The sequence below is a fragment of the Anguilla anguilla genome, chromosome 15 (genome assembly GCF_013347855.1).
Source record: "Anguilla anguilla isolate fAngAng1 chromosome 15, fAngAng1.pri, whole genome shotgun sequence".
Classification (NCBI taxonomy): domain Eukaryota; kingdom Metazoa; phylum Chordata; class Actinopteri; order Anguilliformes; family Anguillidae; genus Anguilla; species Anguilla anguilla.
Window position 1 is genome coordinate 27,983,496 of NC_049215.1, and position 27,032 is coordinate 28,010,527.

The window sequence follows — 27,032 nt, forward strand, 5'->3', positions numbered from 1 at the left end:
TGGTCCAACACAATCGAAATTAAATGAGTATCGCAAATGAGTATCAGAGCAAGACACTAAAAAGACGAAGAACCCCAAATCAGTTTTCTTGGGATTAAAAGCAGGTGAATATATATTTGCTAAGCCACATTCTCTCTTGACTGGAGACAAGCAGCAATTTAGTACAGGGAGCTTATTAAAAAGACAGGACCCTCTGTACCCAGCCAAGTTCCCAGTAAAAAAAAATAATTTAAATTTTAAAAAGTTCATAATCTTGGATAATATCCTTAATTAAAATGTCTTTGATGTCAGTGATCTAACATTTAGTAGGGAAAATAAAGAGAAGAGAAAATTTTCATGGGGGGGGGGGGGGGGCGGGTTTCCCTTTGCAGTGGTAACACCACCATGATAAGGGGTTCTCAAACTGATACACCTTAGTTTTTGGATTTACTGTCTGGATATTGTACTCATGGAGGAGAGAGTGAATATTTAACCGAGCAGCACTGAATTGATCATTTGCGTGATTGCAATACAGTCAGACGCTGAGGGCTTTGGGAACATGGCTGTAGTTTGACCTCGCCTAGTAAGCTGCAGGCCATCTATACGGTGGAATACAGGTCTCTTCAAGAATACATCTCAGTTATTAATAAAGCTGAGCACACCAAGCACAAAGCCAGTCATTAATTGACAGAAGGCGGCTGAAAGTTTTACAGCCTCTCGCACACCTGAAGGGGGTCTGAGAAGTTGTCTTTTTATAAAGCCCTTGAAGTGTACGATGTAAAAGGAAAAAAAGGCCTTTTCAAAGTTTGAAGTCATTATCCAACAGCTTGTACAATTCAGTTTCCAGTGTGCCATATTCATCAAGGATTCCCGAACCCAGCGAGCATTTAGTATGCTCTCTTACTCCATCAACAGGTGGAGCGCTGACGTCGCGGACAACGGAGCGGCCGATCGATAAAGCTTCGCGCGGATTGGATTAGGAGCTGTCGGAGTCACTTAGGGCTCCGTATTTGTTACTGAGCGAGAGTTCCGGAGGAGGTGCAGGCCTGCGAGGGTTCACTCCTGCGTGCGCTAACCCATTTGCAGTTCGAGCAGGGAGGAGAAACAGCATGGAGGCGGAGGTCAGGGCGGGCGCACTCGCCAGCAGAAGAACCAGAATCCCGTTGCTAAGTGGCGCAAATACCACTGACACTACGCGGCAAGGAGCAGCTAGTTGGACGCAGTCCAAGTCTTGAGACAGAGAGGATATTTTAAAGCCATCATCCGCAACCCGCACACATTCAGGGATGTCCTTTGATGTTAAAATGCATTTCTCCAGCAGGACAAGCTTTCAGCTCAGGTCCTCTTTAATTACTACATGATTATATGTTGAGCACTTTAATTTTATGCTGTGTATAGGTCTACCATAATGTTGGATGCCATGTTGCTGTTTTTGTTGTCATTGCTTGTTGTCTGTGATATATCCAATGAATGCCGCAGGGCATATGAATTTCCAAAAGCACAATGAACTGGTCAGTCAGTCGATCAATTAATCAATTACTACGCCATTTCCACACTCAGCAGTCCTCAATAAAATCACACATATTCACATATACATATTCATGCCACAGGATGTCCCATAATTCCCAAACTGGGCAGGTTGAGTCAGCTCATACAGCAGTTGAAGAGGCCTACCTGACCATCCCATAAGGCAGCAGGAGGGCGGAGACTGTTCCGATGCATCGGCCAGGCCAACTGATCCCAAAGGGTACGGGGTGGGGAACTCAGGGGGGTTAGCCGGCTGGTCGAGCACAACTTGGTGACCTGCAAAGGGTGGCTGGGGGCACAGAAGCTACCCAAAAGGAGCAGCTGTCTCCAAAATCGCAGTGTGCCAAGATGGATGTCTCTGTAAAGCAAGGGATTGATACATTAATATGACAGTCCCGCTCTTACTCACAAAATGTATAACGCAAGAACAAACAACATAAACAAATAAAGGCTAAAATGAAGTTAAATGTGAAGGCAAGCTGGAACGTGCAACAGAAACCTTCGAGCCGGCATTCAGATAAGCAGAAATAGATAAAACCAGATCGCTGCTTCTAATACTGAAGGGGTGGGCTGTTATAATGGCAGGACGTTGATGAAAAATGGGTTTAATAAAGGTTTAGGAAAAGATGAGGATACATGAACTCAGACAGCTACTGATTGAGAGAAACTGGCCCGCGTACTGCTCTTCACTAACATTGTGTGTGTGTGTGTGTGTGTGTGTGTGTGTATGTGTCTTAGTGTGTGTGTGCCTTTTTCTTGGTATGTGTCTGTGTGTCTCTTGGTCTGCGTGTGTGTCCTGGTATACTCTATTCTGTTGAGAAAAACATCTTGACATTAAGCACAAGATCCACTTGTAGACAATCTTGAGTTTGGTTTTGTTTGTTTGCGTGTTTAAGACAACGGCGGCTTAGTAAAGTCCTTTATCCACAAACTCAGACAGGAAGAAAAAAACTACATTGATCAAATTAATGTAATGCATTATACAGAAATTCAGTTCTGTCAATAACACAGGCCCTGAGTGGATTCTCTCAGAGAAATTGTTTCTATTTCAGGGTGTAGCCCACGGCACATTTTACACATGTACAAAGCTTCCTGCTTCCTAAACTTCTCTCTACATGGGTGGGCCAATTTAGTGCAGAAGCTGTACAGAGAACTTCTATTTAATCCCGCGTGTATATCTACGTCACTCCGTCAGCCATAATAATATACAGAACAATATTTTATGTAATTGAATAAACTAAAGAAATGGGTGTGCCCTTAAGTATAATGTTAAGTGGATCATTTTAAATCTCTATCAGTAACAGTAGCATTATTTTTAGACTTGGCAGAATTGAATCAGTATATGTATCCCTGTACGTGTCTTGGAGTACAGATAAAATCTACTTTGACTGCCACAGAAATCTTAAGGACTAAATTTCCGTGTCTGCTCTGTTCCAAATCTTGTGAAATGTCTCATGAAATTCTTGAGATTCAAAAGATGAGATCCAGAGCCACAAATTGATTCAATGCAATACCCAAATAATACATAATAGTATGGTAGCAAAGTCGTTCCTATCAATTACTTTGACATGAAGGCCCAGTAATTGCTAAAATAGGGAAAATGTACAATAGTAATCAAGTGTAAGAATGACTTGACAAGTACTCATGTCTGCCTTTTAAACTCGATACAAGTTCGGTCATGACCAGTAGAACGCACTGGGTTTATACGTAAGGCACCTTGGAGAAACGTGGAGGCGCATGCAGGAATTAATCTCCTCCTGAGTTCCGGGGGACGGCTGTTTTGACTCAGTAAAGCAGAGAGAGGCTCTCGGTGTTCTCACTGGCAATTCCCTCGTTACAGACCGAAAGCTCGGCAGCATCAAAGAAGTTTTGTTCCCGGAGGAACTAAAGCTCTCTGACACTATCTGAACTTGCAGGAGTCATAAAGTATCTCAGCATGAGGCCAGGCCTGTTCTCCGGAGTGTTCTTATTTATCTTAAATAACTAAACATTAACTGAACGCCTTATTTGCAGAGTTAAAATATTCATAGTGCCCCACAGGAAGTGCCGAAGCATTTTTGCATTAATATCACCTATCATTAGCCAGAGCTTCATCCTAGCGAAAGGAACGTTATCATCTGTCTCCTTCAGCAGATTCAGTCAAGGCTTATAAAACTGCCACCTGCCACAGATTCAGGCCAGTCTCATAAACCACATCCTCAACTTGTATATATAAGGGCTGTCAGGGCCTCAAAGCATTCATTTAATTGTAAATAGTTAGTTGAATTAAGGGATTTTGTCATTTGTTTCAGTGTCAATAAAGCTGTTGATCATCCCTGATTAAATGTTTAGAGGCACCCTGCTGAGATCCTCCAATGAGGCAAAATGCAGGGCCCAGGAGACTGGTCCAGAATACTTTCAGACCAAAGTTGTAAGCTCTTAATGACCTTTATTATAGTGACCTATCTGATACCTTGATGTTCCCAGACTTTGAACTGGCCTGGGGCTATCTTAGAAATACTATTAATTCCAATGTTGACAGGGCATGCTCCATTGAAGAAAAAAAAAGGATAAAGCACAGATTCAGTCCTTTGGTTCACTACTGAACTACCAACGCTGTTCCTGCTGAGAAATAAATTCTGAATTCTGGCCACATGTGTCAGAGACCCATCACACTGGCTTGTTTTCATGCAGCTTTGGAACAAGTGTACTGTAAGAAAAGCTAAATCTAACTTTTATTTTGATACAATTACAAATGCTTACAATAATCGCAGTACATTTTGGAAGACTGAACTCACTAAAAACCAATAATGGTATTTCTCTGCTTTCTCGTATATTTACTGAACAGAACTTCTAACCAAATTGCTATATGTGCTGCGTTATGTTATATCCTGCTATATGCACTTATCTGTTTGATAAGACGTGCTCACGTGTCGCTGACTCTACAGAAACTGTAGACCCTCTTATCCCTCTTTCAAGATCCACCTTCCTCCCTTGTGTCAGCCTACACTCTTCTGCGCCGGGTCCCTTTCAGTCTGGGTGTAAAACCAACTGCATACATGCAGCCGCCACCACCTATAAGCCTGTTAGATGCTGTCTATCACCCTGCCCTCCAATTTATAACAGGTGACAGCCGCAGAACCTATCACTGTAACCTGTATAATAAGGCTGGCTGGTTCTCTCTGTCAAAAAGGCGTGACCATCACTGGAATGTTTTTTTTATTTGTAAAGCCATACTTAGTCTGTCACCTTTTTTATTTATCCTTACTTCTGGTCTGGAATACCACCACATATCACGCACGATCTTGTTCCTAGGACTGGCTCGTTCTCAGGGTTCCCACTGTTAAACAGTAGCCTAATTGCACTCACTGTTTCAGCCAGGCTCCGCCTACTAGACAACTTAGAAAAATGCATCCTGGGTTGGGTGGAGTAGGTGTGTCCATCTCATTTGCATAAAGTATTCTATATTCAAATGAATTTGTACAGTGGAGCTGCGCCAGGCTCATGAAACTTGGATCAAACGGTCAAACTTGGCATTGCAGATCAAACACAAATCAATATTCAGCAACTACATGCCCCTTTCTCATCTCAAACGTCTTCAGAAACATATTTAGTGGACTGTTTAGACGGAATATGATAAAGTTCATGAACAGGCTGCCATGTTTCTCCAGTTGGAAAAACTAAAAACTTTGGGCCAACACAAATCTAGCCAATCAGGTGCCAGCAGTGTTCTGTCATATTAAAGAGTAAACGGACAAATTTGAGGTCGCCAAAAATTTTCCCACTCAATGTCTTGATTGACATCTACATGACGTGATCTCACAGTTGGGGCGGGGCCCAAGTGGAATGCACAAAGCATTTTTCAAATGTTAGAGGGCAGCACTAAGACGTTTTTGACGCAGTTTGTGTGCGCGCATGTGTGTGCGTGCGCATGCCCGCGAGTGTGTATGTGCGAGTGTGCTCGCAAGTTCCTAGCAAACTGTTAAATGCAATGTAATGTAATATGTAATACATATTTACTTATTATATAAATAACACTTATCCAAACAAAAGTTACAAAGTGCTTCACAGAGAAAACATTTAAATCAATGTTTCCTGCAACACCTTGAAATAGGAGCAAACCCATCGTTGCTCTTATTGTGTAAGCAACCAAGCACAATCCAACCACCTGGATTGGTGCCGGTGGTTGGTGGACAGCAGTGGTAAAATAACAGATGGCTGGCTAGTGGTGCTGTAAATGGGGGGGGAGGGGTCGGAGTGGGGCTGTAGAGTGCAGGGGTATAAATATATAGTCGAGTTTGAAAAGAGATGGCATCTCAATTCTTCACTTTCTTGAATAGCAGCATTTTCAAATGATGACCATTTATTTTATTTTGGGAATAAAAAGGAACCTAAAGTCATCACAATTATGCAGAAATACTTCCATAGAAAAGAGATGTACTGCCGGAAGGAGAAATGCATCAGACCTTGATGAGTGCTCTAAAAGTGAAAAATGGGAGTTGCTCTTGGACCTGGTGTTTTGTTTTGGCTGTCCATGATCCATTAAGTACATATTTCTTTATAAATGGCTCTCTAAATCTCATCTTTATGATGGACGGAAAAGCTTCCTTTGACAGTTCTGTATGTGTGGCGTGGGTTGAAAGTGCCTGATGTATTGACACGCAGGGGTTGTCATCCGGAAGCATTTCTCTTCGCTCACCCTCAGAAAATTAACTAAATCGGACACATTCTGCCAACAAGTTCCCAGAGTCTTTTCAACCTTTGAGCCGCATGACCACAGGCCAGCCAGCAATACAAAATTTAAATCCTTAAATAGGGTTTCCAGATTTTTAATTTATCAAAACTGGACAACATGCACAGCTGGAAGCTTAATCGCAAACGGGGTGGGGAGCAGTGAGAACTCCAGACCGGCGGGATTTGGGGCGTTTAACTGTGTGCTTTCAATCGCTATCAGAACCTTTTGAAGAATGGCGCAGAATCCATGCAGAATTCATTACAAACTAAGTCATTTTTTCAATCAATTACTCAGACTGGACAATATATTGTTTGGTTGGACCAAAACCGTGCAATACATTACAATACAATACGTACATTATTTGGTACAAATAATTTTTCAACCGGCCATTCCTGTCAAAAACTAGGCATCTGACAACCCTAATCCCAAAACGGGATGTGGAACGCGAAACTGTCTTAAATTCACCACCAAGGAAATGCAGGCTTTAGGGATCGATCAGGAATAAAGGCATTGGTATGGTTTACGTCCTCGTTGCTGGAAGCCAATAGTGTGAATTCATATCAAGATTTAAAATTTGAATGAAGGGAGTATCTTCTTCAATTCCTCCGAGATTTTAAGAGAAAAAAAACTTTTTAAAAAAAAAACCCTGTCACGGGCTGATTCCGTGACGATCCTGTAAGCTACGTGATTCGTTCTTTTATTAAAGACCTCTGCAAACTCAGTTGCATCGGATAAAGCCTGCTAGTGCAAGTTTGTAATGTTGCGTTTGTATATGTTATTTTTACTGTTTGTGTGTGTAAAATGTCTAGCATGTAAATGTCCGTTTAAAATGTTTTTAAACAAAAATGTTTTTGGTTTATGACTATACACGTACTTTTGATAATACGAATATCACAACTATTTTTCATTGACCGTTTGTAAACACAATGTTAACCCTACTCACTTCCTCGTCTCAGCTCCACGCACTGCCAAACGGAGCAAGGGACAAACCAAGTTAATATCGGCGGGGGAAGATGACAGCTACCACTGCAGTCTAGGTTGATAGGGGGGAATTTCTTATATATATATACATAATTTGCGTGTAATTAATTTCGAGTGCCTTTATTTTCTTTTCTTATGTTATAGATAATTTCTGTAACTGGTATCATGTTTTCTGTATTGTTCATTTATTGTAGTTTGGCTGTTGTTTATTTAATTGATTTAATTTATGGTGGTTCATGTCAGTGGAGGAGCTACTTAGTATAAAGCAATGAGTTTAGAGTTCCTTCAGTCAGTCCTGAGTCAACCTGCGCAGCAAACTTTGGTGGCACAAGGCATAGCCACATTTTGACAAATTGCTGCATTTCTTTTTATTTTTTATTTTTCCTTTTGTTAGGTACAGTTTTTATATCATTTTTTATTTATTTATTGTTCACTGTACTTATTTTGCAATGCATTATGGGAACTGGCACTGTAAAAAAATAAACTTCACCGGGTTCTTTGACCTCACTGCTGCTTCGCCACGTTTTGTTTGCCTATCGGCGCTACCCTTAGCACCCCTCTCCCATTCTACCTGCTCCCTCTCTGTGGAACTCTCTTCTAATAAACATCAGGGAAGCACAGAGTGTTGAAATGTTTAAATCTCTACTCAAGACCTACATCCTCAACATCAGTAACCCTTTGCTCCAATATTGCCTTGATTCATATTATTGTTTGTGTTTATTCTTTATTCTGTACTCCCTTTTGTATTACTCCATATTCCGTCATATGCCGTTTTATGAATCTGTTTTTCCTTCTGTACTTACAGTTTTTTACTCTTTTACTTCTTTAAGCAACCTTTGGCTCTGTAAAGGTGCTATATAAACAAATGTATTATTATTATTATTATTATTATTTAAAAATTGCATTTTCAGAAAAAAATTTCTTTTCATTTTAATTTAGTTTTTGGGCCACTGGACGGTAAGTCTTTTCAGTACTTCAGTACTGCACACACAGAGGTATAAATAGGCTGTAATGTCACCCTGAGAAGGAGTGGTTGTCAGATTGGATGACTGTCACGTTGCTCACTAGCAACCCCCACTGGTCAGTCAGCTTGCTATCTGCTGGCTAAAGCAGCACTTGAAGTCTTTTTCTAACCTCTGACCTCTGCAAGCTATTTTTGAGAAAAGGAGCAGTAGCTCAATATGATTTTTGGAGGAGAGAGCCCCCGCTTCTCTGCAGTCTCAGGAACTGATTACCCAGGTTGCAGCAAATGAGTTATAGTGGCCAGTGAATGAAACTGGGCATTCCAAATTGAACGAACAAGCGAAAAGCAACAACAAAAAAAGATTAAATTGTGCATATTTAATCACTCGTCCTCTTTGTCGCAAAATGTTTTCTGTAGAGTGTAAACGTTTTTGGTCATGTCAAAGCACATCCAGCGCATTCACAGTCAGCCCCCAGTGATGTGCCTAAAGGTATGTTCACAGTAGCATTTTGTACAAAGGAGGCTGGTTGTAATGATTTTCGATTGCCAGCCAGCACAACTCCACAGCAGCTCCCCCACTAAACCAGCCAGCAGAGTAACACCTTGGGTTTTTATTAAATCTTCTCATTGCAGTAGGAGGGCACAGTTACTACTCTGAAACCGGTCATACCCAGTGGACGGTTGTAATGATGTGTATGTCTGCCACAGAATCACCAGAGACCTGTCTGGGCAGATATTGACAGAGAGGCTTTATAAGCTAGATAAAATGTAAATTAGTTTGGATAATAAAGCCAGGCAGCCACCTAGTATAGACCCAAGTTCTCACTTGTCCAAAAAAATTGGGGGGCACAGAGGTTGGTATGAATCATTTCTGCGGAAAGAAGTGCTTACCTTTTTCTTTTTTTCTATTTTTAACAAAAGTGAGAACATGGGACTAAAACAGGTAACTGGTTGACTTAATGTTCTAACCCCGCATTCAGTACTTAACATAATTTCAGGACACAAAACAAAATTGTGAACAAGGATATTATATTTCTTAATCATAATTATAATATCACTAATTATAGTATTACTATAATATAGTAATACCACACCAGCTATCTCAGTACCAGAGTCCATATTCGATTCCTGGGTAGGACACTGCCGTTGTACCCTTGAGCAAGGTACTTAACCGAAATTGCTTCAGTATATATCTAGCTGTATAAATGGATTGTGTAAGTCGCTCTGGATAAGAGCGTCTGCTAAATGCCTGTAATGTAATGTTCCCATGTTCAAATCAAGGAAATTGAAAAGTTATAACAGCCAGTGACTATCCAGCTAAATGCCATACTGCACGTTCACGTTATTAGGTATGTCTTAGCTCCTGGGTTATGTGCCCATTCAAGTTTAAAAAAGAGCTGACATCTCCCAATCTCATGAAATTTTACATATGGCCATGACAAGCTTTTAATAGCGTTAGAAATATTTATAAGAGCATTTTGCAGCTGTTTTCATTTACATAATTACTTTAAGTAAATGCCCAGCTAAATCAGCTGCTGGCACTGGCACAATTTCTTCTTCCTCTCAGCACTTACGGCAATTTGTGGCAGTCTTAGTAAACGTCCGCCGAACTGCGCTCCTCAAATGCAAAGACAAGGATAAAAGTTTAGGATGAAATGTTTTCTTATTGATAAAATAGCATTATGTGGAAGCCCACATATAAGTTCATTAACAACTTAAAAGAAACAACATCTTGTTTCTGACTTTGAGAGATAACCCATTTGTTTTAAATGCAATTTCACCACAACACAGAATGCATTCATTTTTCTTTGGAATAGATTTGTTAGCAAAACATAAAAAGTAGAAGCAGTTATTTTGTAAAAATGAGGTAGCCTATGTACTGAGAGTAATATAAGGTTTAAAATGGAAATACACCTGAACTTCCTCTACAAATTGAATGTCCCTTGCGTTTTTGTGTTTGAAAGGGTACTCTTTATAGTGTAAAATGCAATCTCTTGCAGAAGACACGAGAGACAACCTGGTTAAATAAAGGTCATTACAATCGTTAAATGATATGTAAATACACTTACAGTGACCTATTTGAGTCTGTCAGCTCTATTAGGATAAAATAGTCCTCCCTGTGACATCCTCTGTCTTGTCATTCCCTTCAGAACCGCAGTTGAGGAAGTGGCTATAATTGGCTGGGTCAGTCGTATTACCGAATGTCAAATTAGCCTACCCTGCCTTCTAGGGTTTTCTGAGGTGAACCTCTTCCACTGTGCTCCTCTCGACTCACATCTATCGTGTGACAAAAGAGCAGGTCAAAACTGAGATTCTGGAGACTCAGAGGAAAAGAAATAGATCAATACTTGCTTTAAAAAAAGGGCGACCTGGTCCATATCTCACCTGGATTCCAAGGTGAGGGAAAGCAGACGGATACCAGCTTTATAAAACTGACCTTAATACATAGCTCACCTAGAGCAAGTCTGGCTGGGAGAAAAACACAGTGTCCATTAGACCTAATGAGATCTTTAAAATACCACTGAAAATAATTATTTCAGTGTTGGCCGCTGCACCTAAAACATAATGTCGCACTCTAAATCATGATGTTAAAGTTGATGTCATGCCACAGCATTTATAAATGTGAGATACTCAGAGTTTATTTGAAAACATGGACTGTATTATTGTTGGAGAGTAAGCCAGCCCTAAAAGTGAGTGTAATGTCTAGTTACTACTACTATTAACACTGACCACTCTTCTGTGGCTTTCTTCCCCTCTGTCTCCATTATTGCCCTCCAATTGGAGAACAGTAATGTTTGTACTTTGTTCATGCATGTACCTTTTTAAACAGATATATAATAACTGAGTATGGGTGGGGTTTATAGCGTAATTCTGTTGAACTCAAAGCTTTTAAAATACGGCTAACAGCATTGACAAAAGTTTCTACAGATCTAAACTTTTCATTGATAAATCAGCATGGAGCACCCATTTTGGAGAAGAGAGACTATATCTGAATAGCTTTATTGTGCTTAAGTCCCATTAAAATGAGACTGCATAAAAAGTACTAAAATACCCCATGTAAGGATCAGGCCCTGTATTATTAAGGGGTGTATAAAACTAACGATTGTTCATTACTGTATAGTAGTGCACTAATGTTTTGCTTGGTAGCATTATTTGCAGGCCCTTAAAATGAAGAAAGTGCTGTCTTGTTGAATCAGGATAGTCATGCATGACGACATAACTGTTCAAACTGGGTATGAAAAAAAAATTAAACCATATTCTTTTAAAATTAGAGTAAAACAGAAGCACATCCAGGAAATACTGGAAAGTACTTCAGTACATCCGTTCTTTTGCATAACTGGAAAATGATCATGTTTTCAGAATAGTGATAATTGTCACTAAAGCAATACATATGTTAGACGTACTTTCTCTTCAGGCTACATATAGCTTTTGTTTGCATTGTCTTGTGTACACTGGTTTTAAAGATTGCCGTTTTAATAAATGTTTTGACTGTTTGAGAAGGAATAGTGACTACGTCGTCATTGATTCTCTGCATATTCTCTCCCTCCAAGGGACAAATTATGCACCAGTGCACACTGTGTGCAGGTTTACATGGTCCTCTTTTAGCACACTGTGCACCAAAACAAGACTGTGTAGCCCTGCACACTGTGTACCAAAACAGGACTGCGTTGCCCTGCACACTGTGTACCAAAACAGGACTGTGTAGCCCTGCACACTGTGCACCAAAACAGGACTGTGTTGCCCTGCACACTGTGTACCAAAACAGGACTGTGTAGCCTTGCGCACTGTGTACTAAAACAAGACTGTGTAGCCCTGCACACTGTGTACTAAAACAAGACTGTGTAGCCCTGCACACTGTGTACCAAAACAGGACTGTGTTGCCCTGCACACTGTGTACTAAAACAGGACTGTGTAGCCCTGCACACTGTGCACCAAAACAGGACTGTGTAGCCCTGCACACTGTGTACTAAAACAGGACTGTGTTGCCCTGCACACTGTGTACTAAAACAGGACTGTGTAGCCCTGCACACTGTGCACCAAAACAGGACTGTGTAGTCCTGCACACTGTGTACCAAAACAGGACTGTGTAGCCCTGCATACTGTGTACTAAAACAGGACTGTGTTGCCCTGCACACTGTGTACTAAAACAGGACTGTGTAGCCCTGCACACTGTGTACTAAACAGGACTGTGTAGCCCTGCACACTGTGTACCAAAACAGGACTGTGTAGCCCTGCACACTGTGTACTAGAACAGGACTGTGTAGCCCTGCACACTGTGTACTAAACAGGACTGTGTAGCCCTGCACACTGTGCACCAAAACAGGACTGTATTGCCCTGCACACTGTGCACCAAAACAGGACTGTGTTGCCCTGCACACTGTGTACCAAAACAGGACTGTGTTGCCCTGCACACTGTGTACTAGAACAGGACTGTGTAGCCCTGCATACCACATCCCAACAGGGGTTTAACTGCGTTAACCTGGCTTCGGCTTACATCAATTACCCAGGTGCCGGAGTGGGGAAAGAATAAACTAGTGAAGATACTCCAAGTTCAGTATGATCTGTTCTTAAGGGAGAACTCACACCTGGGGGAGTTCTTTAATTATGCAGCTCTGACAGTTATTGGAAATGTGTCACTTCATCTATTATTTATCCTATCACTTTATAACAGCATGTATTCATGAAGAGACACTATCTGGGGTATTTAAAAGTGCCAAGATTAGAGCATTACCATGAGAATGGGGTTTGTCAGCAGTATCGATAAAAGCAGCTCCCCTTTCTGTTGCAAAGTTAACACCTGGGACACAATCAAAAGAGGGACAAAAAAATCGCATCAAGATTGATCTAGAATGGTCACGGTTGAACAACGTGTGGAAGGGTCTATCTAGAATGACCATGGCTAAATGACCTGATTGAACTGAAACAACCTTGCACATTTTCATGCTTCTGTTGTGAGACTCTTTCAGTAACTGGAGATGGTTTCGTTAATCATGTCAACCTATGGGTATAATTCCCAGACACCGTTGGCAAAAATGGCTTTTCAGTTGTTTCACACCATCAATATTTGTGCTTGTGTGTGTATGTGTGTGTGCGTGCGTGCGTGCGTATGTGCGCGTGCGCGCGTGCATGCATGCGTGCGTGTGTTTAAAGTTGCCCATTCTATGTATGGGCAGAGATTATTCTTATATAATATTCTTATTCTTAAGAATATTCTTAAATATTTTTCCATTATCACTTAAACTTACCTGGCTGTACCTGCATGATATTTAAGTGTTAGTTTCATCACTCAGCAGGGTTAATTATGTGACCTATTCCAGAGGACTAGCATTGTTCAGATGAAAAAAGTGAATTTAAAATGTAATATTTTACATTTGCCAATAATTTGTAAGGAGTAATACAGCAATTTAGCCGAAATGCTTTAAGGGTAGTTCTGTCTAAGGTGAAGTTCAAGGAGCACACTTGACACCCCCACCACCCCCCTCCCATCCCCCTCCTACCCCCCTCATCGCCTCTCCCTGTCTAAACCCCCCCCCCCCCTTTCCTCTCTTGCGGTGGTGTCTTCAGGACCACGGACAGAGGCCACAGCCCAGTAGCCTTCAGCGCTGACGGTGGCGTGGAATAATTCCGCTAATTCGATAACTGGAAACCAGCCGGCCGCCATCAATGGCACTACGGCAGCTGCAAGCCATCATAAAAGCCTGGGCGTCCACATAAAAAAGGCCTCATGCCCTACTAACCCTGTTAGGAACGAGGAGGAAGACTGCCCGTGGCAGTCCTGAACCCCAGACCATCCTTCCTCCTTCACAGGATTGTTAGGTTAAATAAATATGGCCACTAGACTTGTGGCACTGCATTTCTTTGCTAACAGGCTTGCACAATTGTTGCCACTTCAGCACAGCATGATCGAAATGACCCTGAGATCGTAATGCTCCCAGTGCTAATAATCAGCACTTGTAATAATGCCGTTAAATTGTCATTCTGGCGGAGGATAAGTGGCCTAACTTGGTTACTTTGGAAAAAAGCTACATAATGAGGCTTTAATAAAAAGAAAACCAATAATGGTTTTTTTTTTAATGGCAGTGCAGTATAATGATTAAAGGAAGTGAGCAAGTCTCAGGTGGGGTGCTGTAGTCGTATGCTTGAGCATATAACTTCATTTAAATTGCTTTGGTAAATGTTGAGTTGCATAAATAGACTGTATGTAAAAATGAAAGCTGTGCACACTGGATGAAACTGCCTGATTAATGTAATTTTACATAAAATAAAGAATAAATATAATATTTATTTTCAAACAGTGGCTATACACTTGAACCAGACCTCACCATTCAGCATCCTCCTGCTGATCTGTGGTGTCTTCCCTTTGAGTTCATGATCCCGGCTCTTCTCTCACCTCATCTCCAATGGCGGAACAACCTTCTCCCGCCTTCCACATACCGTACATCTCAAAACTCGTAATTTTAAAGTGTACCTCAATTCTTCCAGTTAACTCAGTGTTTCCATCTTTTTTTTTTTAATTACCCATCTCTCCTTTTATCTTGCAGGACTTGAGGCAAGAACCTTGACAGTGGTACTTATATAACTGTAATTATATACTGCATCCATCTCCAGCTCTTACAGTGTCTCCTTACCGTAAACTGCACTAAATTGTAATATTATAATAATAATGGATCGAGACACATTTTGGACCAATTCTGCTGGCGCATAGCTCTAATGCAGACTCAGATTTTCAGACTCAAAATTTCTTTCATTTGTTGGTCCTGGGTCCTGGGTCTAATTTAGGTCACATGTCTGTTAGTAAAGGAACTCAGCAAAGTCACCGATAGGGTGGCAGTGCAGCACTGTTGTGGCGGTAACCCTGTCTGAGGAGTTCTTATCTGACAGCAGCAGCTCAGGTGCGGTGTAAATTTCCCCGGATGTGCCGGAAAGACCGTAGGGAACGTCACCGAAAACCACAAAACGCCAGCTGGCGAGTAATCGTTTTTTTTTTTTCTTTTCTTTTTTTTTTTAAACTCTCCGTTCATCATCAATCACAGTCAGAGCAGCACAAAGAGAGGACCACACCGAGCCTCGGCTTACCAGCCCACACCAGCCGGCAGGTACAAGAGAGCGCCTATCAGGAGGACTCCAAAGTCCTGGGTTTGGGGAAACGGGGGAGGGAAGAAATCACTCCTGAGTTAGCACTCCGGCACTCCCAGGGCACAAGGCAGCCAATGCCTAGGCCTCGAACCCTGAGCAGTCAATCAGCATTACAGTCCATGTCTTCATACCGTTATTGCTTTAAAGCAGGACTCCCCCCTTCCAAACAGTGTTAATCAAAAAATCATCGTTATAGCTTCATGCAGTGACTGCTATAAAAGCAGTGGAAACTCAGAAGGGTGATTTAAGTTTGCTGTATAAAAATTCAGATGAATTTTGATGTAAAAAAAAAAAACATTTTTTAAGTTGAATTTCCATCAAACGGAAAGATCCCCACCTATAAAGTTATGCGATAACACATAAGGAAAATCAAAATCAGTTTTTCATCCATGTTCTGAGAGCTGGTCCTCTGGGCCAGGCTGTGCAACCACAGATATCTACGGCTGCCTAAGATGCCGGTCTCTCAGGGTACGGTGTTTAATCAATGTTAAACAGCTTGAGTAGAGTGTTGGAGTTCGACATCTTGAAAAATTGAAGACTAATCTTAATTTAATGTTCCGCTAAGTAATTTAAAAGTTTGCTGGACAGAGAAATCCCAGAGCAGGCACAGAAGCTAGCCTCAATGCAATGCGAGTGTAACTCACCCGCATGGACACGCGTACTTGGACAGGCTCGCACACACAAATGCGCACATGACAGCACGTGCACGTGAATGTGCGCACGTGAATGCCCACAAACACAAATGAACGCATGCACACACGCAAGCACACACTCTAAACGCCCCCCCCCCCCCCCCCCCCCCCCCCCCCCCCCCCCCCACCCCCACCATCCCCCACCTCTGGAGCTTGGGGAAAATTGGTTTCCCAGTCTAAAAGAGAATGAGCGATATCAGCTCACAGCAAAATCCTCAGTTATTGGTTTCTGCACATATAAAAGTGGGAAATTGTATCCCCTCTAATTCCAGATTGCATTAGAAAAAAATACATCGCATGCCTTCTCCTCAAGGGTGTTTCCAGTGAATATAACCATGCTGAGAGGGGCGAAGGGGGAATGGAGAAATGGAAAGTTAGGAGGAAAGGAGAGCACTACTCTCCTGAGTTATGAATACTGAGATAGAGCCAAGGTAAATAATCTATCACCAATACCACACTATACCATCTCAAAAACAAATTCTTGCTTTTGTTTTAAGCCTCCTGAATTACCAGGGGTTCCAGAAAATGCTCTTTATGCGGAGAGAGTAAAATCCAGAACTGTACCATTCATTCATTTTAATCTGGTTGCGAGTTGTACATTTTGATAAAGGGTGATCCAACGGGTTGCTCTGCCTATCAACAAATTCAGCAATTTAACTGGCATTTGATATCTTTGATAAATATATTTTATATAATTTGGTAATTATTATTTGATTTATTTATATTTATGTTGGATAAGTGAGATGTTTTAACCGTTGATGCATTTGTGTTTGGTATTCAGAGTGCCAAACATTATCGTAAATGACGTAATGTTGGATTGAGAAAACTGAACATATTTCACTTAATCCTCACTTTCCTGACAGATTTCACATGAGCACACTTTTTTTTAGGCACTTTCCTAAATGTTTAATCTCACCTTGAGGAAGTGAAGCAAAGGAGAGCAGGAGCAGAAAAAGAACAGAACCTGGATGATGTGACGTGGCAGGCTTATATAAACCGTGCTTTATTTGTTTGTATAGCTCTGTGTGGGACTTCGAGTGAAGTTTTGGCAACACTGCGAAGGGGGAATGAATTTTCAAACACTCTGTGATAGCGCTGAGCCATGTTAATAAACTCTCTCTCCTGTGGATGTTGGGGCTTCTGTTCGGAGATCAAGCACTTTGTGAGAGACTGAAAGCTTCGACTGTCTGTTACCATACACCAACAGAGCGTTTTTTTTTTTTACTTCTTTCTTTCTTTCTTTTTGTTTTTGAAGTTCCCACAGCTGCACATATTTTGTGTTTTGTTTACATATCCTCATTTTTAAAATTCAATAAACTGCTTCGGAAATTAAGGCGAGAAACATTGCCAAGCTCAATGGGATGGCCTGAAAATTGCATCCCACAGAACAGCATCCCACAGCTGGGGACAGTTCACATATGTCACAGTTTGGATTGTGGAAGCTACCCTGCCTATATTTTGGGTTTCATTTCACTGATACACTCTATACATACACATTATTTATTAGACCTCCTGCCAAAAAATTATTTTGGTAGCCAAATTATTATTGCACACTTTTGTGGGGTTTAAGGGGAGGGACATGTAATCTACCTTCACTGATTTTTATTATATTATACTCCAGGTTATACCAGTGACTATTCTTGGCATCAGGTTAACTAATCTAATCATATTTCAAAATAAATGACGGATAAATATTCAATTCTTCTTATAGAGTACCGGTCTTTCTGTAACTTTGTGCTCCCAGTATCTCTGACAGATGAAATGATCTGGTTTTACAGTAAATTAGCCTCATTTATAAATATGTATTTTCATTGATTTGCTTGTCAATGTCTGGCCCTACCTATCCATAAATGTCTTACTTTGCCATCTTTTTCCAATTAGTTTGATAAGCAGCTCATTAATGGGATGATAAACAAAGTCTCTCGTGGCTCACCACTCATCTCTCCGAATATTTCTTAATCCCCCCCCCCCCCCATCTCATATTTGAAAGCATTTTTTTTTTTTTTTTTTTTACAAATCAAGAAATAATCCAGAAAAAAATAAATCTATGTTGGGAGATCTAAAACACTGGCATTCTGGCACACATACCAATGATATCTAGACATAACGCTAGTTATTTGTGAAAGAAGAAACCATTACTTGAAATACGAAATCTTCATTGAGAAATGTATTGATATGGCAAATCCCCACTGTAAAAAGGCTTAAAAACAACTGAGTAAAACAAGACTTTAAAAAGACTAATAATTTATTTTAAAAACACCAGCAGTACAAATGTTAGTCATGGCTCACCTTTCCTTCATCCTGTCCCTACTGACAGACACTTTAAATAGGTGGAGTCAATCTGTTGCATCTGGTTTCAATTACCTCAAATTAACACATTAAAATCAAACAAACAATTAAATAATCAATACAATAAATAAGCAAGTGAAGGGCCACTCCTGCAGAATGTTTCTGAATGTAACCAAAATAATTACAATATATTTCCATTTATTGGACATTTATTCCTCCACATATGCCTCCATATATACAAATGTACCTTTCAATAAATTCATATATTTTCATTTTGCATGGGCTTGTTGTTTGTGGTAGTGCTTCTGAACACTGACCAGGGGAGTCACATCCAGACGATGCAGTGAGGGTTGGCTCAGCCTGACTCTGGAGACAGGTTACCGGTCTCTGTACGCAACAGGCATCATATCCGAACCTGCACCGCTCTTAGCAACAAACCTTCTCCCAGACATTTTGTAGACCAAATTGTACATAACACCTGCACAGACGCAGAACCACTATGGCTGTGTACAGTCCTTCCTGAGGGTCAGCGAGAGCAGACAGAGTCTGTACCATACTGTATCTCAACAGGTCGATGACATACGTAGACACTTTGAAGAGGAACAGAGAGGTGATAGAGTGCTTCGCAGAATGGCAGGGAATCAGTAGCGAGTTCATTAAAAGAACAAAGCCCTGATAGATTACTTTGAAGAGCAGGCCTTTTGGCATATTCTTTTCAAAATTCTCCGTCAGTGCTGCTTTAAATTACCAGTAGTGATTGTTACATCAGCATCAGAATGTTCAGTTATGAACATTCTAATCACACATCTGTGATCTTACACATTAAAGGGTTAAAAAATGCGGCACTGAAGTAAAATATGAGATCCAATGTAAGTGGTGTACATGATGGGGATCTCACAACGAGCATTTATTGTACTCATGCAGAAAGCTGCTGTAATGAACATGCTGGAAATAGCATCAATTTTGCATTCTCAATTTCAGGGCAAACTTGCTGCCTTTCATCAATTCACCATTTTGAATCCACAATATTGCACACGCATGAATCTATTCCAATGAAAAAAGTATTGAGGGTAATGTGGAGGGTGGGGGAGGGGGGTGAGAGTGGGAGTGGACAAATTGCCTGCCTAAACCACAAGTGATATGTTGTGCTCAGCTTATAACATGTCAGTCCTAGTCAAACTCACTAGGATTCAAAATCATCAACACAAATTCAGTCAAATTAACACTTGAAAGAAATCTTCTGACAATCAAGATGCATGAGCTTCTAATGACCGAAGAGAGCACTCGACTCAACAGAAGTCCATGCATCGAGAAAGAATAGAAAACTGGTACAGGAAGTCAATATCTCAAGTGTCAAATAGAAACTGAACTAATCAGCATGTCTCCTGTTGTTTGTTGGCAAATCATGTAAAGAATAAAAAAATAAAAAATAAAAAACCCTTCCAGAGGTTGAGAAAAGATAGTTACTAAATATTTTCACCATGCTAAGGTCAGTTAGTCAGGTAACATCTGACTCAGACAGCCAAACCTATTAACAGAGCTTCATGAAAAAGGACAGATTTGTGCCTGAGGAAAGATTTGAATGTTGCTGGTGGGAGATGAGGTTGAGTCAGAAGACAAATCTGCAGTCCGCAAAATGCTGTTCAGTGGGATGTGACGCCTTTCTGATGAGACGTCAAACTGAGGATCAGACTCCTTACAGCTGTCGTAGGTCATGACACAGTGCGCAAAGATCAGGGATTGTAACCCTGGTTTAGTGGACATATTTCAAAGTAGGCCACCTGTCCATACCTCTAATGGCTAAATCAGTCCATGGCAGCTGATTTGGAGGCTTCTTTTGGTACCTACTGGCTGCTATAAATGACCTCTCCCAAGTAAACAAAAAAGTAACATTTATAATAAGGAAAAACATGTATACAGTGGTGAACGATCGTAGTCAACCATCCCTATTTTCAGAATATTTCCAATAAGACAACTTCATGCCTTTATGAATATAAAATGTATGTCATGTTCTTTGAATACTAAGAATTTTACTGTGAATAGAGCTTGTATCTTGAAGCGACAGTCCTGGTTTTCTTATTCACCAGTATTTTCTTTTTTGTAAAAATTCTTTAAACTCTTTGAACTCTTTGGGGGGGGAAAAAAAGGATGTTACAGTTGTTTTTCTTCAGAGCGTTTAGCAGGCATCTATTCTCCTAAAAAGGTGCGGTACTGCGCTGAAAGAGCCGTGTGAGGCCGAGCGGCTGCTACTGGAAACGGGACTCATTTCTGTGCTTTCAAAACCCCGGAGGACAAACACAAATAAAAGAGTGACACAAAAAAAGAAGGGGTACGCAGCGAACACCATGGGTTTGGCAGCCAGGCAGTCAATTAGCGTAGCGTCCCTTTACTTCCAGCCCCTCCTTATCAGGCCCCGAACTCCTCAACACTCCTCTTCCCCCAATAAAAGCTTCTCAGGGGGACAGCCTAACCCCGCGGCAAGGACATCCAGCCGCCCTCCCCCCGAACGCCGAGGCCCTCCTGATTACTCTTGGAGCGCGCGCGGTCAGCCCCAGGGAGAAGGGGGCAGGTCCAGGGAGAAGGGGGCAGGTCCGGGTAAAAGCGCTGCGGTGTGACATTGGACCTCTTACCGTCTCGCTGCCGGGCTGTAGCGGGCCTTGGAGAGGCTGCAGGCACGAGTTCTACAACGCCTGTATAATAACCGGTCCATTAAATGGCGACCATGCCCAGAACCCTACTCAGCTGAGAAACGGTGTTACTGTACCTGTATAATTACTTTCATCGTTTCAACATTCCTCCCTCACCACCCCCAACCTGTCTCTCCACAATCCTTTTTCATCTGCATACTCCATACAGAAACATTTGAAACAGCTGCAGGTAAGGATCAACTAGTTTCGTTTCCTAACGTCTGTAAATACTACATATCATACTGGCAGCTGATCTGTTTTCTATTCCCAGCTTTTTACAAAGTCCCCCCCCTTTCCCGCCAACTACCCCCTCGCAGTCAGTAGCTAGTGCCCCCCGCCAAGTATGAATTGCACCATAAATTGTTCTCTCGTGCTTGCGTTCACTGCCCGCGTTATGGCGCAAATTATAGTCAATACACATCGGTCTGTGAAACACAATGCTCACCAAACCTCCAAAAGAAACTAGAGGAAGAAGCTTCAGTGAAAAGCCTTCAAGCCACAATAAGATCATCCTTTACCTTGTGCTACTGAGCTAACCGCTGGTACTTTTGGTCCCCAGTCTCACAGCTGTCTAATCCATGCCTCTGATGATCACAAACAGCCATCTTTGCTGACTGCAGGGGGGGCAGTAAGAAGACGGGTTTAAAAAAAAAATCTATAAAAAAAAAACATGCAATGACATTTGTTCTATTCTCTCAATGTCTGAATTCAGTATTTTGAAAATGTCTGTTTTTTTTCTGTTTGTCCTTTTTGTATCCTGTTATTTTCAGTCTTCCGCTCTCGGCATTCCGTTTGCCTGCATCCGCCGCCATTTTTAATCCCGCAAGAGCAGGATTTCTCTCTCTTCTCTCACCGCCCTCAATTTCCAAACACATTTTTATAAACATTGAAGGCCACATGAATGCAGAGCTGTCACAGCATGTTACTGCAGCTGTTCAGGTGAGACTGTAAGTGCAGGTAATATACAATCTGGAAGATAAGCTTCTTTTCTGCTTTGGACTGACATCAAAAAAGAACTCAGTTTCTTCCCTCTCATCTTCTTTAACCACTGGCTGCTTTTTTCCTCTTCTATGCTCTAATCTTAGAGAAACCCATCAGTAAAGGTCAACTGAACACAACCAGAAGATAAACAAACTTATAATATGAAAGCTTTACTATAGACCGAGGCAGAGATAATGCAGGAAATATTAAGTCCTGAACCCCATATTTGAATCACAAATTTACCAAAATTTCATAGCCTAGAGCTGAAAGCTGCTTTCGGAAGATGAGTATGCTTGACATAGTGCCTATATTTGCACTCTGTGTTTTTGTAGTGCACAATAAAGACATATTCCGTCTTAGACTCAACCAGACATTTACACTCGAAAGGTTCTTTAAAAACTAAAGGTGAGGATTTCATGAAATACAGCAAGTGAAAATTACAGGGAGGGGAAATGAGAGGGTAGCATCTGGAAGGTTCCTTGATAAACGTCAGCATGTCAAAACATCAAATATCAGGTTACAAAGTTATAAACCAGGTCCTGAAGGCAAAAGATCTCATACACTGCACAAATGTGTTGCTCCAGGGTTCTAGTCACAGCTAAAGAAATCCAATGATTATCCATACGCACGCACGCATGAACACAGTCTGTTTTATTATAGAATGCTAGTTTCCCACAAGTGGATTTGCATATGAGACTGTGTGCCTGTATTGTTTCATTGAAATGAATACATATCTGACACAAAGTTAAAAACATGAGGTCACAGCTTTAATAAATAAAAAAATAAATAAATATTTGAATGTTACTGAACAGGATAAACTTTGTTTTGTGGGCTCTTCAGAGACACCAGGCAGCAGCATATATTCATATTCTAGATGATTCTGAGCTTCTCGTACTGTTTGGGGAAGGCTCTTTCCTGTTTCAGCATAACAATGCCCCCGGGCTCACAGCGAGGTCCATATAGTCATGGTTTTGTCGTGAACCGTGTGGAAGAACTTGACTGGCCTGCACAGAGCCCTGACCTCAACCCCAACCAACACCATTTGGGACCAAGCTGACTGTGAGCCAGGCCGATTTGTGCTCGACCTCACTGATGGTCTTCAGGCTGAATGGAAGCAAATCCCTGTAGCAATCATCCAACATCTAGCATAAAGGCTTCTCAGAAGAGTGGAGGTTGTTATAGCAGCAAAGAGTGGACCAACTCCATGTTAATGCCCCTAATTTTGTGAGATGTTGGACGTCAGGTGTCCCACATTCATCTGGCCATGTACTGTTTGTTTGCAGGATTGTTTGTTTGCTGAACAGGTTACTCGACAGGGTTGGAGTCCTGATCTATGTGGTCACTTCTGGCACTACGATCTTTACTTCACTCTAGTGTGTTTCTTTTGCACCTCTGCACCTTGAACTAATGAACTTGTTGTACGTCGCTCTGGATAAGAGCGTCTGCTAAATGCCTGTAATGTAATGTAATGTACTGTCCCTCAAGATGAACCAGGACATGAATTAACTGACCGCAAATTTGCTTTGTAGTCAGTTATCCACCAAAACTACATTGGGTTCCAGCATAGCAGAAATCCTGCCCATCTTCTGATGGAGACTAAAGATGAATCTCAACAGTCTACACCATGGCTCGCCTGACCCGCTTTAGATATCCCCGATTTCTTTCTCTGGATTTACTTTTGGGATAATGTTGTACGTGTGGCTGTGTAAAGACAGGTCATCTGTCTCCAGGTGCAAATTGTTGTTCATTGGATGAACATCACACTTGATTATAAATGGACCTCTGTGCCTACTTGATGATGCCACATTTTTGTATTCCTGAGAACAACAATGAAATTTCTCACTACTGTACGTCACTGTGGATAAGAGCATCTGCCATGTGATTGTAATGTAATATATACAGCAGTCTTCCCTTTTGAAACACCTTGAGCTGCTCAAAGACGATTTGTTAAAACCTTAAAAAGCTGTACAGGATAAGGGCTAAAACATAGATTCAAAATAATATTTTGAGCGTTAGACGTTTAATTGGTAATATTTTGCAGAACTCCCAGGTCCCTGTGGAACTTGAACATTGCTAATGAATGGAATTAATTTCACCATCCCTTTACATTAGTTAATTGCCTGTGGGTATTCACAGTTATTCACTATTTTGTTTTATTATTAATAAATGCGCCACATTATTAGTGTCTGTTGTTTATTCTGCACTGTAATCTGAATATAATTCTACAAACCAAGGGTTCAAGGGTGAGACAAGAGCCAGTTTGCAGCATGAATATAAAATTTCTACATTTACATAAACTTTAACCGCACAAATAAAAGATCACAGAAAACCAGGGAGGAATTCATTTTTAAGAAATACCCTGTAGTCTTGGCTAATTAGTTACGCCTAACAGAATTATTCTATTCAACTAACCTCCAACCCCCAAGGTAATTAATGAAAAAACAATAAACATGACAGAGGCACTGGGTTCATCTTTCATGTTAAAAGGTTCAAAGAATCTCTTTGGGCACAGAGTACACCATGTCCATGCCCTGAAGTCCTGTAATGGAACCAATTTTCATCTACATTTCGCAACTTCCTTTCATGAGATAACTCATTTTGTTTGACCGAACAAAATGTTCAAAAAAAGTGACCACTTAATTTGGACACATGTAATCAATTAGACATTTATTTTTGCATTTGTTTAATTTGCTGTATTGCTATTCACCCTCATTCAGGGTTATGTAAAATAGATCGAATATTCAGTATATAATTTTATATAATGTCTCATTTAGAAAGCAATTTGCAAATAAACATGTCAAATATATATTTTGAAGAACATCCTTATGCAAAGTATCCATCTCACCACAAAGATTGATTTAGCATTTACATCAAGTTTACATCTCATTTGTATTTTACCAGCAGACATTACATAATCACAGCATCAGTCAAATTCAGCATGCAGTTTTAATTTTAAATAAGTTCAAAAAAAAAAAAGGAAAAAAAAAATAAATAACCTTTATCTGTAATTAAGAATTCATTAGCCGAAGCACTTGAAAGATAATTTAGTAACTAACTCCCCTCTTGCAGAACAATTAAAAATCACGTCAGGATGAACCGCGTATCTCATTTCCTCCAGCGCTACAGCGGCCTGAAGAGGAGAGTTCTCGGCAAGCAACAGAAGGCGGCGAGCGACTCGGCTGTCTTGATTAATCCCTCCATTGTAATTCCTGTTTGGTTAATATGGCCGCCCTGTGGTTCTCTGACGCTCTTTGGTTTCTGTTTCCAGCTACGCGGGCCCTTGGCAGCTGTGCTTTTATTATTTGTGAATAAATTGGATTTATCCCTCCTGAGTCAGGCCAACAACAACTCTTGTGGAGAGAACGTATTCAAACAAGGATTAGCTCCACCATCCATCAGCTCAGCAGTCTGCCTGTCTGACAAACTTGACTATCTTACTTAATTTATATTTAGAAAAAATATGTAAGGACATAACAGGGACCCTCAGAGGAAGGCGTGAGATTACATTTGCGGACCTGAGAATGATAAACAAGCATATGTGCCAGTTGGCCTTACAATGATGAGGATTTACCTGTTGAAGTACCAGCATGTGAGAGATTAAATTCTTAGTGATGATTATGTGTAAAGGACTCATTGAATACTAATATTAAAGATTCTTTTGAAAACAAAGCATCAGTATCAGTAGCAAATAAAAATGTGAAATTTGAATAGATTGTTTTAATATTATAAATTAGAATTAGAATATATATCTTTAGTTATAGGGGTTTTGTCATCTAAACCTTGCCTCTAAACAGGAAAAGATCTATGTTTGGGTTCAAATACAGATAAACATTTAAAACAGCATTTGTATTAAATGTGAAATGTGTAGCATTTAGCATGGATAGGTGTGCTGCAAACAGTGTAGATATGTTGACTGCGGAAATAAAAATAATTCAAAGGCATTTTTCACATTCAGTAGAAAATGGACATTTCAAGGCAGCCAAGTGCTCAGAAACGCTCCAAGTTTCAGGATAAGTTATATTCACTATATCCAAATTATTTCAGTCAAATGGTCTTTCAGAATTAATCTTCACTTCTCTGCCTCAAAGCCAGAATGTCCCCAGAAAAATACAAAAATAAAACTGCAGTCTAGTTCTGAAAATAAATGATATTAAAGCTTCATGGCAGCACACAAATTTCACCATCCACTGTGTTTCCTGAAGCTCAGTATGTAAAATAATTAATTTACTGCATCCACAATATATATACGCCTAGGTCGAGATGGAGAAATCCAATGATTCAACATGCTCTTTGTGTAAAATGTAAAATGGCAGCCAACTTCATATAGTACTGATGGAAAATGGGGCATAAACAATGTCCATCATTATTGTGACCACACTAAAAGAATTGTTTCAGGTGAATGTAATTATACCTGAGCCCATTCATTATCAGGCTCTCTACCAAGCACATAACATTTAACCAAATGGACAAGTAATATCTTTAAATAAATGCCGGGAAATTCAAAATCTATTTGCAAATATTGTGTAAAATATGCATGAAATCTAAATAATCTATATGCTTATAGTTTTAATGAAAACTAACATGTATTGAAATATAATTTGAAATGTGTATAAAATGCAGATATTTAAATATAACAATGTTGTGAAGTAAATACCTGACGAATATGACAAAGCACCAATTTTGAATATTTAATTCATTTTCACAAAATATACTGTATTTGTGTCAGTAAATATATGATGTAAAAACAAATGTCAAAATATAAGTACATTAAAAATATAAGTACATATATTCCCATGGTTGTAAGTACATATAGTATTTCCATATATTATCTTTCCTTATGAGTACAGGTGGTTTGAGAAAACACGTACTGCGTGATGACAGGAAATAATCAAAGATAGCAGAACAAGCGCAAACTGTAGCATCACTGAGTTTTCACAATGCTGTACAAATTCCAGAAGAATAACTGGATGTGACAGTTCATTTAAAAAGTTTGTGCCAGACCGGAGGTTTGTTGTGATAACTCGGATTTAAACGGTGCTGTTGCTTTAGTTGATGTCCTTTAACAAGCTGTGTCGAAAATC

The 27,032-nt window shown here is 40.4% G+C and overlaps 1 protein-coding gene across 2 annotated transcripts in view; it reads right to left on the reverse strand.

Annotated features, from left to right (window-relative positions):
• Positions 1 to 27,032, reverse strand: part of LOC118214236 (neural cell adhesion molecule 2-like) — a 483,289-nt gene that overhangs the window by 430,808 nt on the left and 25,449 nt on the right. Inside the window, exons 1-2 of one of the 2 annotated variants that reach the window (XM_035394022.1) lie at positions 7,164 to 7,180; positions 1,654 to 1,864 (exon numbers count right to left, since the gene is read on the reverse strand). In XM_035394022.1, the coding sequence (XP_035249913.1) occupies positions 1,654 to 1,666 (13 nt within the window). In that variant the 5' untranslated portion in view covers positions 1,667 to 1,864; positions 7,164 to 7,180. Of the gene's footprint in view, positions 1 to 1,653; positions 1,865 to 7,163; positions 7,181 to 27,032 lie in introns of those variants that run through there. The other variant, XM_035394023.1, reaches the window with a different exon arrangement.